The sequence below is a fragment of the Panulirus ornatus genome, chromosome 3 (genome assembly GCF_036320965.1).
Source record: "Panulirus ornatus isolate Po-2019 chromosome 3, ASM3632096v1, whole genome shotgun sequence".
NCBI classification, from domain to species: Eukaryota; Metazoa; Arthropoda; class Malacostraca; order Decapoda; family Palinuridae; genus Panulirus; species Panulirus ornatus.
The window spans coordinates 16,985,573-17,000,870 of NC_092226.1; the positions used below are offsets into that span (position 1 = coordinate 16,985,573).

The following is a 15,298-nucleotide window of genomic DNA, read 5'->3' on the forward strand; positions in this document are numbered from 1 at the left end:
TCCACACCTTCCTGGATCACGAATGGTTGTTAGTGTTATGATAACCCCAGGGTCTCGCGCAGCTCCAAGGCTGCGCTGCGCTCAGTAACATGGAACACTGGGTAACATGGGTAAGATGGGTCTCATGTGAAGCGAGAATTTTTTTTTTTTTGACGAGATTCAGCGCTCACTTAAGATGACTTAAGGGACTAGTAATACCTTTCCCTAAGTATAAGTGGGTAACTAGAAAATCATTACACACACACACACACACACACACACACACATGTAACTGCTCCTGTGAATACACATTTCAGCAACCGCTGTAGTAATAGGTCGCCTTATATTTTCCTCTTGTGAGCCGCGGCAACAGTCGATCGACCCTCTTTTATGTGCAGAACTAACGCTCACATTTGCTTCTGATAAGGTACGCGATACTTCACTCTGAAAAGGAAAAACACATTGCTCAGGCTAGTGGATATTGACACACAAGGGGACGAAATATGTTGATAAACGTCCGTAATGTAAATTGAACTCCCGATTTTCATTAGCGTGTGCCGGTCATCCGGACGCATCTGCCTGGCCTCGGATTATGCCGTGGATGTAGAGAAATTATGTGCATTTATGTATAATGCTGTGTGACGCTTTATGAATAAATCATAATTACGGTGTAAGAATTACAATTTGATATCGTAAAACTGATAGTGCTTCTGTGAGCAGTTTTTGTAAACAAAATTGACCTCCATTACAGAAAATGGGAATATTTAAATGTTCAAACGGTCTTGAAAGCTGTGTCTGGCGCGACAGAATCGTCATTGTGAGCAGAAGTTCCGTAAGTGGGTTCCAACTTATTTTATAGGACCTTAGAAGTACCTCAGCAGAAGTTGTGACAAGCCAGAGTGGCTAATGGACAGCCCGAGTACGTTATCAGGTGATGGCTAGGAAAACATTTGGGATCGCGCGGAAGAGTTCTGCTGACCTGTACATTAATCTCAGCCTAACGTTGGGCGCGATGGCTCTCGTTGTGTAAGTGAAACCCTAGGACTAATGGGTTTCCTAATCAATGTTTATCAACAACTATATCTGTTCCTTTCACCTTTATGGGATCCAGCCCTGCTCTTTCCTCCTTTGGTGAATTTCAGTCTTTGTATGTTACTTGATAATACCCTATCTCACGGTAGGTTCCAGAGCTTTTATTTTACCGGAGTTGTTGACCCGTATTAGCTGATGTTCTAAGCTTTATGGTCGCTGTGTGTAGCTCTTACTAACTTCGCATATGTCGTCAAGAGATATTGATTATAGCCTTTTTTCTCTATATGATCAAGATCTTATAATGCCATTATCGACTTTCCTACTTATCATTTATCCATCTCCCTGATGCTGTTTAATTCCTTACCCTTCTTACCTTCAGTTATTTTCCTACTTCTCCACATTTTGTGATATTGAAATACTTTGCCACCTTCACAACTTTACCTACACCGCTTACCCTCAAATAGACGTGCTTTATACCCATATGCTCGCCGCTTGGTTTTGCGTAATACTGAATTAGTTTTTGCTTTTCATTAAATCAACGAAGAAGGATCAGGGCCGAACCAACCACCAGTTTCCGTTCGCGCTTACTGAAACGGATCCGGTTTCGACAAAGGGTTGAAAGAGTATCTGAAATAGGATTCAACAAAGCTTACTACAGTACAGTAGTTACAGTAATTGCCACAGTACTGATACAGTTGAAATGTTCACAGACAAGCGGGAATCCGAGTATCATGGTCGGATGGCAGACGCGAGGAATGTAAACAAACCAGTAATTTGTAATTTCGTTGTGGTTTTGAGACTGGCAGTGTTTCCCCGGACTGGAGATGAGGATTGGAAGCAGTCTATTTTTGTGCGCCTCTCTATGTGTTGTCTGTGTGTGCGGGTGATTGGTGTGCACGTGCCGCTTCAAGAGTGTGATGTAACAAGTGTTCCTATGTACGTATGTTTTAAAGCGATCTGGAGAAGGTTACTAGGAGCTACCAGGTTCACGAAGGGACTGAGGTCTCTCTCTCTCTCTCTCTCTCTCTCTCTCTCTCTCTCTCTCTCTCTCTCTCTCTCTCTCTCTCTATATATATATATATATATATATATATATATATCAGTGTTCTAGTTGGAATTGTAGCAGTTGTTAAAATGTTTCTTTGGAGAGAGGAAGTACCCATGTTGTGTTGTGACTTAGGTTTACTGTTGTGTTTTGTGGTTGTCGGTATTGTACCGCTCAGCAATTATTGTGAGTACCTCCTGGACTTTTTTATTTCATGATGCTTGTTCGTCTTTGCTGTGCATGTTAACTGTCTTTGTTATTGTTGTCATCATTGTTGATGTCTTATGTCCGTCATTAACTCGTTTGTTGTGATCGTTGGTGTGTTTGTGTGTTGGCTGGCGCTTGTAAGTGTGCGAATTTGTGTGGAGGTGAAAGGCTGTTCGACCAGTGGTGTTTTCCCCCATCGCTTATATAAGATCCCGGTGGGGAAGACTAGCGTGCCCCAGGTCGAAGGATCACTAGTTTGCACAGGACGTACACAGGGCAGGTGTAAAACGCTGAGAGGAATGAAGCTGCGAAGAGCGTAAAGACGACGCTGACGAAGCGGACATAAAAAATTATGAGGAGGACTTTTATGAACGTCGCCTCTGACAGCAGCGACACACGGAGGAGAAAGACGTTAGAACCCGGTACGGAAAAAGGCTTACAGAAGTCACCCCTGACGATGAAGAGGCTGATGGAAAGACGATCACAGCGATTTGACCCAAGTTCATACCGCTGGCAAAAGATGTGAATATCGTAAGCCAGAGCAAATTGACTCTGTTCATTGATAACCGAAGTGGTACAAAAATAAACCCCACCGCGATCCAGAGACACAGATCCTCTGAGGCTTGACCTTAATGAGGGAAGTTTGTGGACTTGTGGAGGAAGACGGACAAGTTGTTGCTACTGATGAATAGGGTGGGATGGTGGCGGCTGTGTGGGATGTGAGAACGGCGAATGTGGAGGAATGAATGGGTGAGGAGAGAGAGAGAGAGAGGCAGGGATCAGACAACGGGACAAATTTTGAAAGGAATGGTACAGCGGAGGGAAAAAGAGATGGAACAGTTGTCGAGATGTCTAGACGAGGGAGAGAGAGAGAGAGAGAGAGAGAGTCATATTGAGACCAGGTAGAAGGACTGGACTGTGACAGAAGACAAGGATGAAGGAACTAATTAGTGTGTGTGTGTGTATGTATATATATATTGGAAAGGATCACAATTTTGCGCGTGATCAAGTATACTCCTATGAGTCTACGGGGAAAATGAAACACAAGTTCCCAAGTGCACCCCCGTACTACAGTCACATCATCAGGGGAGACACAAGAATGAAACATTAAGTCAGCTGATATACTGACACAATCCCACACGTGTGCACATATCCACGCATGTATAAATAGTCGTACATGTGTATACGCTGCTGGCTCGCCCGTTTAATGCCCATATTTAACGCGCGCGCGCGCACACACACACACAACACACACACACGTGTATGTTGGTATAGTGAAAGAGATGACAGACCTACATTTAGGATCTTCAATCAACCATCAGGTCTCAGTTTACAAGTTCCCTCATCTGCAATTTCTCTCTCTCTCTCTCTCTCTCTCTCTCTCTCTCTCTCTCTCTCTCTCTCTCTCTCTCATACATCTAATCAGGGCTGAGTGCTGGGCGTCCAAACCTTTTTATCCATTTCATCACGTGTGCCACTCTTTATCATTTACAGTTCACCGGCACACCAGTCACACGCTAATCACCCGGGGACACAGTCCTTCCTCACTGCTCCCATCTAGTCAGGGGGTACCCAGTCTTCACATTTGGCCCAGTTTCTTGCTGTTCCTCTGAACCTAATCATTTTCTTTTTTGTCATAAAGATTCTCTTTTATGATGTTACAGTACACCGTTACATAGTCCCACTACCATCATATCCCCACCAATCCATCCTACAGTATCATGTCCCTCTGATGGAAGTGACTTCCAATCTTTCCCAGTCTCAGAGGGTTGCCTCAGAATCATTTCCAGTCTCATAGAATTACATCTTGATCATTTCCAGTCTCCGAGTCGTATTCCATCTCCCCAACCCCAAAGAATTGTATTCCCGACTTTCCAAGTTTGACAGAAATGTTTCCCGGTATTTTCCCCCCGTCCCAGAGAATTCCATCTGTCTTTTTTTTTCCCCGTTTCACAGATTTGCATTCCAATCTTTTTCACCCCTCGCAAAATTGCATTCTAATCATTTCTATTCATACGGAATTGCATCCCATGTAATTTCCCGATTCGCAGTCTCGCAATCTCATCGCAGTCACTTCCAGTCTCACAGTCACAACCCAATTAATATCATAGAATCCTGTTCCAGTCTCTTCCAGTGTCTACAATCCTGTTCGTCTTTTCCAGTGTCTGTAATCCTGTTCCAGTTTTTTCCAGTGTCTGTAATCCTGTTCCAGTCTTTTCCAGTGTCTGTAATCCATGCCAGTGTTCTGCCACAGTCTGCTTCACATACCTCACCCATCCTGACCTCGCCAATCTCTCCTTGTTGTCTCTCGCATCATCTCTCGGTGTACCATGAGAACATTGCAATCTCGCCACTTTGCTCCCCGGTTGCTCTCACTGCGACAATCGCCCGGTTGCCCAATCACCTCTCGTGTGATCGCCAGATGGCCACCATCTCTACCCAATCCCTCCCTCCCATTGATTCGTTAACGAATCCATGCCATCAGACCTTTTCCAATCTTTCCCATTGCACCACTGCCTAATCTCGCCCAATCTCCGCGGACATATTGCCAGTCAGTCTGTTCCCTCTCCCAATCGCTTCCACTTTCCGTTGTCTAATCCCTGTCTCCTCACATAACCTAATCCTGAACTCTGGCCTCCAATCCATCTCTCTGTAGATAATATGCTTCCACTGTGTTTGCTATATATAACTTTAACCACTGTGTCACCACTGCTGCATTTTTACTCCCACTGTATCTGCTCCCTGTCACTGTATCTGCTCCCTCTACTGTATCTGCTCCCTCTCTGTATCTGCTCCCTCTCTGTATCTGCTCCCTCCCACTGTATCTGCTATCTCCCACTGTATATACTCCCTCCCATTCTATCAACTCCCGCTCAGAGAATCTACTTCCTCCCATTGTATCTACTACCTCCCACTGTATCCACTCCCTCCCACTTTATTTCTTGTTTCCCAGTGTATTTCCTCCTTCCCACTTGATATTCTCCTTCCCACTGTATCTCGTACCTCGTCCTCTATGCACTCCATCGAGATGTACCTTCTCCCTCCTATTGTGCCCTCTACTTTACTGTCCTGCCTCCATCTATATAGATGAGGACCTGAGGTTACTACTGTCCTCCAGCTGGTAAACTTGTCGTAGACCATCAGGCACTGTTACCTGTCTTTCTCATGTACTGCCAGGTACTCTCATTTACTCGCATGTACTACCATGTATTCCCACGTACTACCATGCACTCCCACGTACTACCATGCACTCCCACGTACTACCATGCACTCCCACGTACTACCATGTACTCCCACGTACTACCATGCACTCCCAAGTACTACCGTGCACTCCCACGTACTACCATGTACTTCCACGTACTACCATGTACTCCCACGTACTACCATGTACTCCCACGTACTACCATGTACTCCCACGTACTACCATGTACTCCCACGTACTACCATGCACCCTCACGTACTACCATGCACTCCCACGTACTACCATGCACTCCCACGTACTACCATGCACTCCCAAGTACTACCGTGCACTCCCACGTACTACCATGTACTCCCACGTACTACCATGTACTCCCACGTACTACCATGCACTCCCACTTACTACCATGTACTCCCACGTACACCCCCCCCCCCCCACTGTACCGACGACCGATGTCGCTGCCTCAGCTCGCTCATCCAGCGTCCGTGTCTCCTCCCATCCTGCAGGTTCCCCATCGGCACAGGCATCGCGGGCATCGTGGCGCAGAACGGCGAGGTCCTGAACATCTCGGACGCGTACGCCGACCCGCGCTTCAACCGCACCGTGGACCAGCTGACCGGGTACGTCACCAAGTCCATCCTCTGCATGCCCATCTTCATCCGTGGCAACGTCATCGGCGTCATGCAGATGGTCAACAAGGCTGCAGGGGTCTTCAGCAAGGTCAGTGTCCCTCCCGCAGTGTTTGGAAGTACACACACGGGGAAGGAAGGGGAGAAGGGGGTGGGTGTCTTGCCACTTTTATGACACCACGAACGAATGATTTTGTGGGAATGCCCATTGTCCTGGCCTCCGTTTGGTAGCCCTGCGTTCCTGATGTTATAGATCGATTGTAAGCGACATTTCCAGTCGTCTGTCACACTCAATGTTATACTGAATTCATATTTCGATGGAAATAACTATATATAGCGGGGCTACTATGAAGGAAGTTTGTTTAGGATTCCTGTATGCCAGTCCTTCCGAGACCCAAGACGAATCGTAATGATCGTTTTGAAGTTCATGGGACCCGTCCAGGAAGATAATTCCTTGACCGAGTATACATCTTTCTTTGTATGGCCAGGAGGTCGGGTGACCATTCCAGTCTGTGTGACTACCTGTTTTTGCAGTACGTGGAGTGTAAAACACTTGTGGAGGCCACAGGTCTTGAACATTACTTACTGTTACATAACCTTTGAACACTTCTGTATGCAATCCACACTTACCACATCTTCATCTAGTACATTCCGCTTTCATTGTGGGTGTGTGTGTGTGTGTGTGTGTGTGTGTGTTTCGGGAAGAGTGTTTTAGAACTAATGATCCTGTCTTTTGACACTGTACAGGCAACATGTCTCAACCTTGTGTGTCGAACACACACACACACACACACACACACACAACTTACGCCAGGTACACGTTCATCGACCAGTCCCAAAGGGGAGGATGAACACCTGGGTTGGCTTTGATCCGGCTGCCCCGTCAACGTTTCCAGAATATTCTATTTATCAGAAAACGGACGCACGATCTCTAGGTTTGGGATTCTCGTTCTTGTCAGTTGGAAAGACATCACGGGTCTCACACTGTACTCTTCAAATGAATTTGAATAAGAAAACGCTTCATTGACGGTGTAACAAGACACATTTGGTCACACGGAGTAACGGTCTAGATTAAAAAAAAAAAAAAAAGGGATACGTTACCGTATAACTTACAATAAGTTGTATGATTTATTTAATCCTATATACAGGTTATAATCCGTTCGTAAATCGATTTTACAACCCCAAGTAAAGATCTATGGAATCCGAACAAGCGCTAGGTGGAGCTTTGTTTTCGACCGACCGTTAAGACATAGACAGACTACTGTGAGATGCTGTGCGCTTCCCTCCTGTTGACGAAAATAGGAGTAGTCGATTCCCGAGATGTTAGTATAGACTTGTTTTACCCCAGGTTATCACTTTAACTCAAAGCCCTGTCCTCTTTGAGGGGGACTTAAAACACTTGGAGTTGGAGATGCTTCTGTTCATAACCCTCGCTCAATATCAGCTGTGCACTGTATATCTCTTGGTACCATTTTCCTTTTTCCAAAGGTTATCGGCCAAGACGCGCGCGTCCGTTTTCTGAAAGACGTAACAAATGAAGTGAACGTGGACTCCTCCACGTCGTTGTTCGCTCGCCAAGAGTTCCGTCTATTTTCAATTTGCTGAAAACACTGACCTGTTGCCTTGCAATCTCTCCTCCTCCATCTGAGGAGGAGAGGTTGTGCGCGAAATTCCCCGAGAGGAGAGAGGAAAAAAAAATGTTACATGAAAATATATTTTGTGTTTAGTAGTGGGGGACTATTATGGGTAACCCAAGGATGTAGACAGTAAAGGAGTATACCAAAGGTTTACAGGTGACCCAGAGATGTAGGCTATAAAGGAGTATACCAGAGGTTCACAGGATATAGACAACCAGTATACCAGAGGTTTACAGGTAACCTCAGGGATGTGTACTTTAAACAGTACCAGAGGTTTACAGGGATTTAGAGTGTAAACAAGATTACCCGAGGTTTACAGGTGACCCAGGGATGAAGACTGTAAACCAATATGCCAGATGACCCAGGATGAAGACTGTAAACCAATATGCCAGGTGACCCAGGGATGAAGACTGTAAACCAATATGCCAGGTGACCCAGGGATGAAGACTGTAAACCAATATGCCAGGTGACCCAGGGATGAAGACTGTAAACCAATATGTCAGCTGTTTATACTGGAGGACATTATGTAATGTCTGGAGCTTAACTGTGAGTCAGCTTAAGCCAACCTCAGTTGTGTAACGGTTAGGGTTCTTGACCGTGACGCATCCACGGGCCGCCCAGGGTCGAGCGCATAGGTTCGAATCCTGGTTGCGGAGGTCGGTCCACAGTCAACCCAGCTGCTCATCCACCGCAGAGGTTTGGTCTATAAAATGGGTACCTGGCTAATGGCTGGAGTAGACCTTGGCTATGTACGGTACATGGTGGTGTAGAGTGTAAAGGGCATGTTTCGTCTGTGTCACTCATCATTAGTGGCGTTTCATATCCACGTCTCTTTTTTTTTTCATTCTGTTTCAGTCTCTCAAAAGTGTCGTGTTTCTTTAGGCGGAAGACTTGTTTCGTCCACCGGTGTTTCGTTCAATTAACCCATTAGCAGACCTTACCCCACCCTCTCCCCCAATGTATCATTTTTCCACTCTGCAAATGTCGCGTCTCACCTTTTTAGCATATGTTTCATACATCCAGGGTGTTGTTTCACCTTCCCAGTTCCCCTGTTTCATCCGCTGGGGATGGTGTTTCACCCCCGGCATGTTAACTTTTTACACCCATGATTACATGTACAAAATATGGTGTTTCATCCATCTGCTTCGTGTTTCACTTGCCATATATATGTGTCACCCACTGGTGTATGTTTCATTACCTTATTTTGTTTCTCATTCTTTTACATTTCGTTTCACTCACTCACCACAGATAGGTGTCCTGTTACGCCACGAGTTTCAACATCATGTATCGTGTTACAACCATTGAAACATGTTTCACCCCATACATAGTGTTTCACACCTCAGGGGTCGTCATGTCCCCCGTTTCTGTGACCTGTCATCATGTTTCATCGTGTTTCACCGCAGAATCTAATTTCTCTTAATAATTCATATCCCTCCCAAGCGGTGTTATGTTTCACCCCCACGTGACACAGCACCGTAACTACCCCCACCTCCCACCCCACGTGTTTCCCCCATGACCTGACGGAGTACCCATCTCCCTCCTGCAGGAGGACGAGGAGTCCTTCGAGATGTTCGCCGTGTACTGCGGCCTGGCCCTCCACCACGCCAAGCTGTACGACAAGATACGACGCTCGGAACAGAAATATAAGGTAAGCCCTCCCCTTAAACCTTACCCATACCCCACTCCCCTTTGCCAGTTAATGAGAGTCCCCTTCTCCCCTCCCTATCTCTCTCTCCCCCATGACTCTCTACCCCATTTGGTACACCCATCCCCATCTCCGTCTATATCCCTGCCTATATCCTCCGTAGGCCATAGTGTTGTCACTCAGGGCTACGTCCTTCAGGGACCCCGTTCTTTCTCTCTTGCCTCCATCAGTACGACACTTTCCATCAGCACGACACTTCCCATCAGTTGGCAGGGCCCCCCGCCCTCTCTCTCCTACAACCCCTCCCAGTACCAACCCCCCCCCCCCCCCTCCTCTGGTACTCCCTCACCCTCCCATCATTAATGTTACATCACCATTTCGCTCTGGCTTTATGGTGTTCACTCCCTCGTAGCACTTAAGTCCCCTCAACATGCACTCAACCCTTTAGAATAAGCACTCTTAAGAGCTCCTTAATCCGTCCTACTCTAACCCCGTGTAAGTGCTTTCATTATCTCGCCGAGTTGTTCCCTCTTCATGCATGTTGGTTGTCTTGTCTCGAAATTAAAAGAATATGTATCGGTTTGTTGATGTTAGTGTGGCGTGATCGTCCTGGGAGTCGTAGAATATATTGGAGAGATATTAATTATTATTCATTCCAGGATGGGTTAAAGCTGGATTGGTATTTGAAGTTTTAGAGGTAGAAGCGACTGTGTGTGTGTGAGAGAGAGAGAGAGAGAGAGAGAGAGAGAGAGAGAGAGAGAGAGAGAGAGAGAGAGAGAGAGAGAGAGGAGTTATTGATGGTGGTGTGAGAGTGATGGTAGTTGTAGCAGCAGTAGAGAAGGAGTTGTGATGGTAGTGGTTATAGCATTAGTAGTAGTTCTAAGGTACAAGTTGTAGTAGTAACTGAAACAGCGTTGATTAGTAGTGGTAGTTGTTGTTGTTGTTTCAGAAACAATGATAGCTGTGGCCATGGTAGTATAAACAGTGATATGAGTAAGAGTAGCAGTAGTAGTAGTAATAGTAGTAGCAGCAGTAGTAGTAATAGCAGTAGCAGCAGCAGTAGTAATAGCAGTAGGAGCAGTAGTAGTAATAGTAGTAGCAGCAGTAGTAATAATAGCGGTAGCTGAAGTAGTAGTAATAGCAGTAGTGGTAATAGCAGTAGCAGAAGTAGTAGTAATAGTAGTAGCAGCAGTAGTAATAATAGCAGTAGCTGAAGTAGTAGTAATAGCAGTAGCAGAAGTAGTAGTGGTAGTAGTGATTGCAGTAGCTGATCTTCGGTAAGGACGATGGATAATACCCAACTCTATTGTCAATTGTGTGTACCTTTGCCACCATCGTCTTCAGTACGAACAACCATTATCAGTCTACCCATCCAAGGGTGTGAGTGTGTGGATGTGCGGTGCCATCTTCACTCCAGGGTATTATGTCTCCAGAATTATTGCATGTGTTTCATTTTACAAAGGGATCACCTCCTCCCCTCCTCCTCTCCCTTATGGTAAGTTATAGCTTGAGGTAGACCCGGTATGTTGTTGACACAATACGCGGTCGACATAGTCTGAGGTAGACACAGCATGAGGTAACCACGGCATGAGGGAGCCACAGCATGAGGTAACCACAGCATGAGGTAGACACAATGTTAGGTAGAAACAGTTATGAGTCAGACACTGTGAAGTGGACATTGTCATGTACACAGCGTAGGACACAGTAGCCAGCAGGTACTGAGACAGGCTAAGAAAAAAAAAAGCTTTGCCCACGACGAGAAATTCAGTCGGGGGAATTCGTCACAGGGGATAGACCGTGGGAGGAACGAGAGGGAAGGAAAGAATGGTAGCATATGAAAGAAGGCTACAGAGCGTATGTGAGGATCGGAATAATGCGTGTGATGGTAGGACTGGGCTCGGAAGGCGTTTGATATTGCCACAGTAAGAGGTTTTCAGGCGGGAGCAATTGGGGTAGACTCTGTCGATGGGTAGAGAATCAAACACAGGTGATAGGAAGAGAGGACGCACGTCAGAGGAGCCTTCTCGATACAGGTTGGGGTTGCTAGTGGCGTGCTGCAGGGTTAGGTCTTGGGGCCGCTTCCGCTCATATTATGTGGATGACTTGCCGGAAAGACTGAACCTATATCTGAATGAGTTTGCCGATGATGCCAAGATACTGAAGGAAGTATAGAGTGATAAGGTTGGCATCGAATGACAAGGGAACCTCGACAACTCTTGACGTTGGTCTAACAGATGGTTGATAAGATTTAACCCAGTAACGTGGAAAAAGAGTAAGTGAAAGAAGATCTTGATACTATTGTTGTCTAGATGGAAGTAATCCTCAGGAATTTCTGTGTGAGGGACGTGAAAGTTGACGATGTGCCTAACCTGCCATCAGAACACCACCTGGGAGATTGTAAAGGAGGCAAACTGTCTGCTGACAAGCCCTACATTCTTGTACGTGGGTAAAGAAATGTTCAGCAAGTCGTCACGACGAACTTCAGAGCAAACCTAGAATATCCTTCTCAGGTTCGGTCACCCCACGTAAACGAGGCACAAAGAATCAATAGAGCGTCCGCAGGAGGGCAGCACCAGATATGGTATCAGAAGTGAGCAAGTTGAGTGATAGGGAAAGGTTAGACCATAGATTTGCCTACCGTGATATAGACACGAGCAAGGAATGGCTTCTTCACAACTGTCAAGTTTCTGAACAGGTTTGATGATGTCATTGAACAGTTCTTTGAAGGAACCAGAGGTCATAACAAGAAACTAAATAAGAAATGTTAAAAACCTGTCAAGAAGTATTTCTAACATCAGGGAATCTAAATAATGAAGTTTCGAATGTGAACCGCATACTGATGTTGAACTGTCGTATGGGAACAGAGAAAATTCAATAGATGGAACCCCACGAGTGTGAAAAACTGTTCCTGAGTAGTACAGATACATTAAGTAATTACACATAATGAGGTAGGCACAGCATGAGGTAGATACAGCATAAGGCAGACACATCATAATTTCGATACAGTGTGAGTCATACACAGCATGAGGCAAAACGGTATGAGGTAAACACAGCATGAGGTAGGCACACAATGTGGCAGACGAAGCATGAGGCAGATACGGCATGGGGTAGACAGAGCATGATGTAGAGATACAGTCGCGAGACAGCAGTTATGGTAAGCCAAATGGAAGTTCTTAAGTTTATCAAGGTAGTGAATGAAGACTGAGAAATCGAGGGGGAAAAAATAAAATTCAGGGAATCCACAGGTGTGTGAGGACAGTGTGGGTATCACAGAGGAAGGGAAAAGTTAAACAAAGATTCTGCTTCACCCATTGTGCAGGCTGTTTACAATGTCTATATCCAAATTGTCCAGCTCCAGGTATCGACTGCAATCCACTTCCTTCAGGTTCTCTCCATTCAAACCCACTATCCAGCCAACATGTCTCCCTTCCCTGCTGAACTTTATAAACTTCCATTTTTTTTAACATTTGCAAATGTCTTCATTCATACACTTTTCCAAACTGAGACACCAGCTTCTGCAGTTTCTTACTCGAGTCTGTCACTAGTCATGTCATCAGAAACAAAAGCAGACCCACCTCCCAGTCTCCCATTCTACCCACTCCCATCTCCATCATACTACAAAGCAGCCACTTTCTCGAAGACCCTTGAACTTTTCTACGCTACCACCACGTCCATAAACAGATTAAACCGCCAAGGTGACATCACATACCCCTACCGCAGACCCACCTTCACTAAGAACCACTCTCCCTCCTCTGTTCCTGCTTCCACACACACCTTACTCCCTCGATAAAAACTCCTCACTGCTCCAAGGGGCTTTCCTCCCGCACCATATATTCAAAACAGTCACACAAACAATTTCTATCAACCCTATCATATGCCTTTTCCAGATCCATAAAATCCGCACGGTTTTCCATCTCGAAAACAAATAATTTTTTTTTTTCCTCCCTCCGCTTCAAAAGTAGAAAAAGAAAACGTGAAATGTGATTATTTTGTTGTAGTTCGTGTTTGTGATTTTCGTACTCTAAACAAAAATCGCATATATGAGTTTTTATTATTTCGGGTCTAGTGATATAGATCTTGCAGTATTTACACATTCTCATAAGTTCCATAATTAGTGATGACCTGAGGTTTTTGCGTACCATGTTATAGGAAACCAGGTCAACATTACAGATGGTAAACCAGGTCAACATTACAGATGGTAAACCAGGTCAACATTACAGATGGTAAAGACCCTCGTTTTCTGTACATATTTGATTAAAAAAGAAAAAATATTGCCAATATAGTGATCTCCCTCATACTTTGGCTTTTTGGCTATTATTTTTCTTCGTGCGGTTTAGATTTTGATAGATAATAAAGGTTACTGTTCGATGTATTAAGAAAAAGCGATGCGTTTTGAAAAATAGGAGTATAAAATACGTATGTCAGATATTTTATATTGTCATATATTCCTTAGAAATATATAGTTTTTTCTTATTATCAAAGACAACTTTGAACCGTTATTCACTAGAGTTAATCTAATAAGCTAATAAATACAGTTAAGCTAATAAAGACAATCACTTTATTTCATGACGCAAACAAAACGGAATTTTGACCCCGCCATAAGAATGAACTCTGACCTTTTGTCTTGTTTTTTTGGGGGTCATTCATTGCGTCTCATAAGTACGATTCGCTTCAGATGTCCACAATATGCAGCGCGCAGCGTGCTTGACCAAGAGGCTGGGATCCGAAAATAGTGCTATGGCTTTGAAGTCGTATTAGGAAGATATAGGTTAAACAACACGTTCCAAAGCTCAATACTCGTGACCAAAGTCACCTTTGTTAATTGAATTGGATATCAGAACAGCATTACATTTATGATGAAAGATTTCGTCACGTTATTTTCCAATTTGTAAAGAAAAAAAAAAAGGAAGTGATAAATGCTTCTAAACTGTTTTTATACGTTTTCGGGGTTAATTGGAGTTTTGATATTCTTTATAGGAGCTGTTCAGCAAGTACCTGGATTTTCAGATATGTATTTCAGCTAATGAGAGGTGTTTATAATTGCTTTAGTATAACGAGGACGAATGATTTTTACTTGTTAATTACCTGCTTAATTATTCGCACCTGTCGATTCTGGGTACCTTACATTTTTTTGTAGGTGGAGTTAATCATAAAAGAAAACTTTAATCACGTTTATTCTCCAATTCTTAAACAAGGTAATAGATTGCAAAAAAAAAAAAAAAATCTTCAATTTTTGAACTAAAGTTGTAATATTACCTTCCATTTTTGTTATATGTTTCGAAAATTGTTCTTTTATTTATCGTATCATAGCTGGCGTTCATCCCAATAAAATAAGGATGAGGAATTTACAATTTCCATTTGACTTTATTGGCGCGTCTTGAGAACAGGTGTAACGAGGTGTTTCCATGAGCGATCCCTGACCTGAAGCTTGGCTGCCGATCACAGCGGCCTGGGCGACGAGTCTGTGAGGGACGCAGCTTAACTTAAGCCCTCCCACCACACCTCCAGTCGGCCAGACCCATCATCTTTCCTGCCCACACACACACTCCTCTAACTCTGTCCTCCACCCTGATTCTCTCTCTCTCTCTCTCTCTCTCTCTCTCTCTCTCTCTCTCTCTCTCTCTCTCTCTCTCTCTCTCTCTCTCTCTCTCCCAAAATTCATGAAAAAAATATATATATTCATATGAAGAGAACTTCGTCGTTCTCGTAGAGTATACATTTCGTCCCCCAAACATCCTAGCGCTCTGGACAGTTGTGCCTTTCAGCAGATTGGCTTGCACGCGAACCCAACCTCCCCAAACCCCCTCATATTTTTCACCATTCATAACTTTCCTCGGAGCCCAAGCAACTTTGCTTACTTTTCTACAGACTCGTAGGTATTTGCAGCAGCCATTTCTCAATCTTGACAGAGAATCCTCTCCGGAT

The 15,298-nt window shown here is 44.6% G+C and overlaps 1 protein-coding gene across 9 annotated transcripts in view; it reads left to right on the forward strand.

Annotated features, from left to right (window-relative positions):
* Nucleotides 1–15,298, forward strand: part of LOC139760814 (probable 3',5'-cyclic phosphodiesterase pde-5) — a 459,357-nt gene that overhangs the window by 360,894 nt on the left and 83,165 nt on the right. For all 9 annotated transcript variants that reach the window (XR_011715413.1, XM_071684483.1, XM_071684469.1 and 6 more), the window contains 2 exons: nt 5,969–6,182; nt 9,275–9,376. Coding sequence is in view for 8 of the 9 variants with exons in the window: in XM_071684483.1 (XP_071540584.1) it covers nt 5,969–6,182; nt 9,275–9,376 (316 nt within the window). In the remaining variant the exon portion in view is untranslated. The remainder of the gene's footprint in view (nt 1–5,968; nt 6,183–9,274; nt 9,377–15,298) is intronic.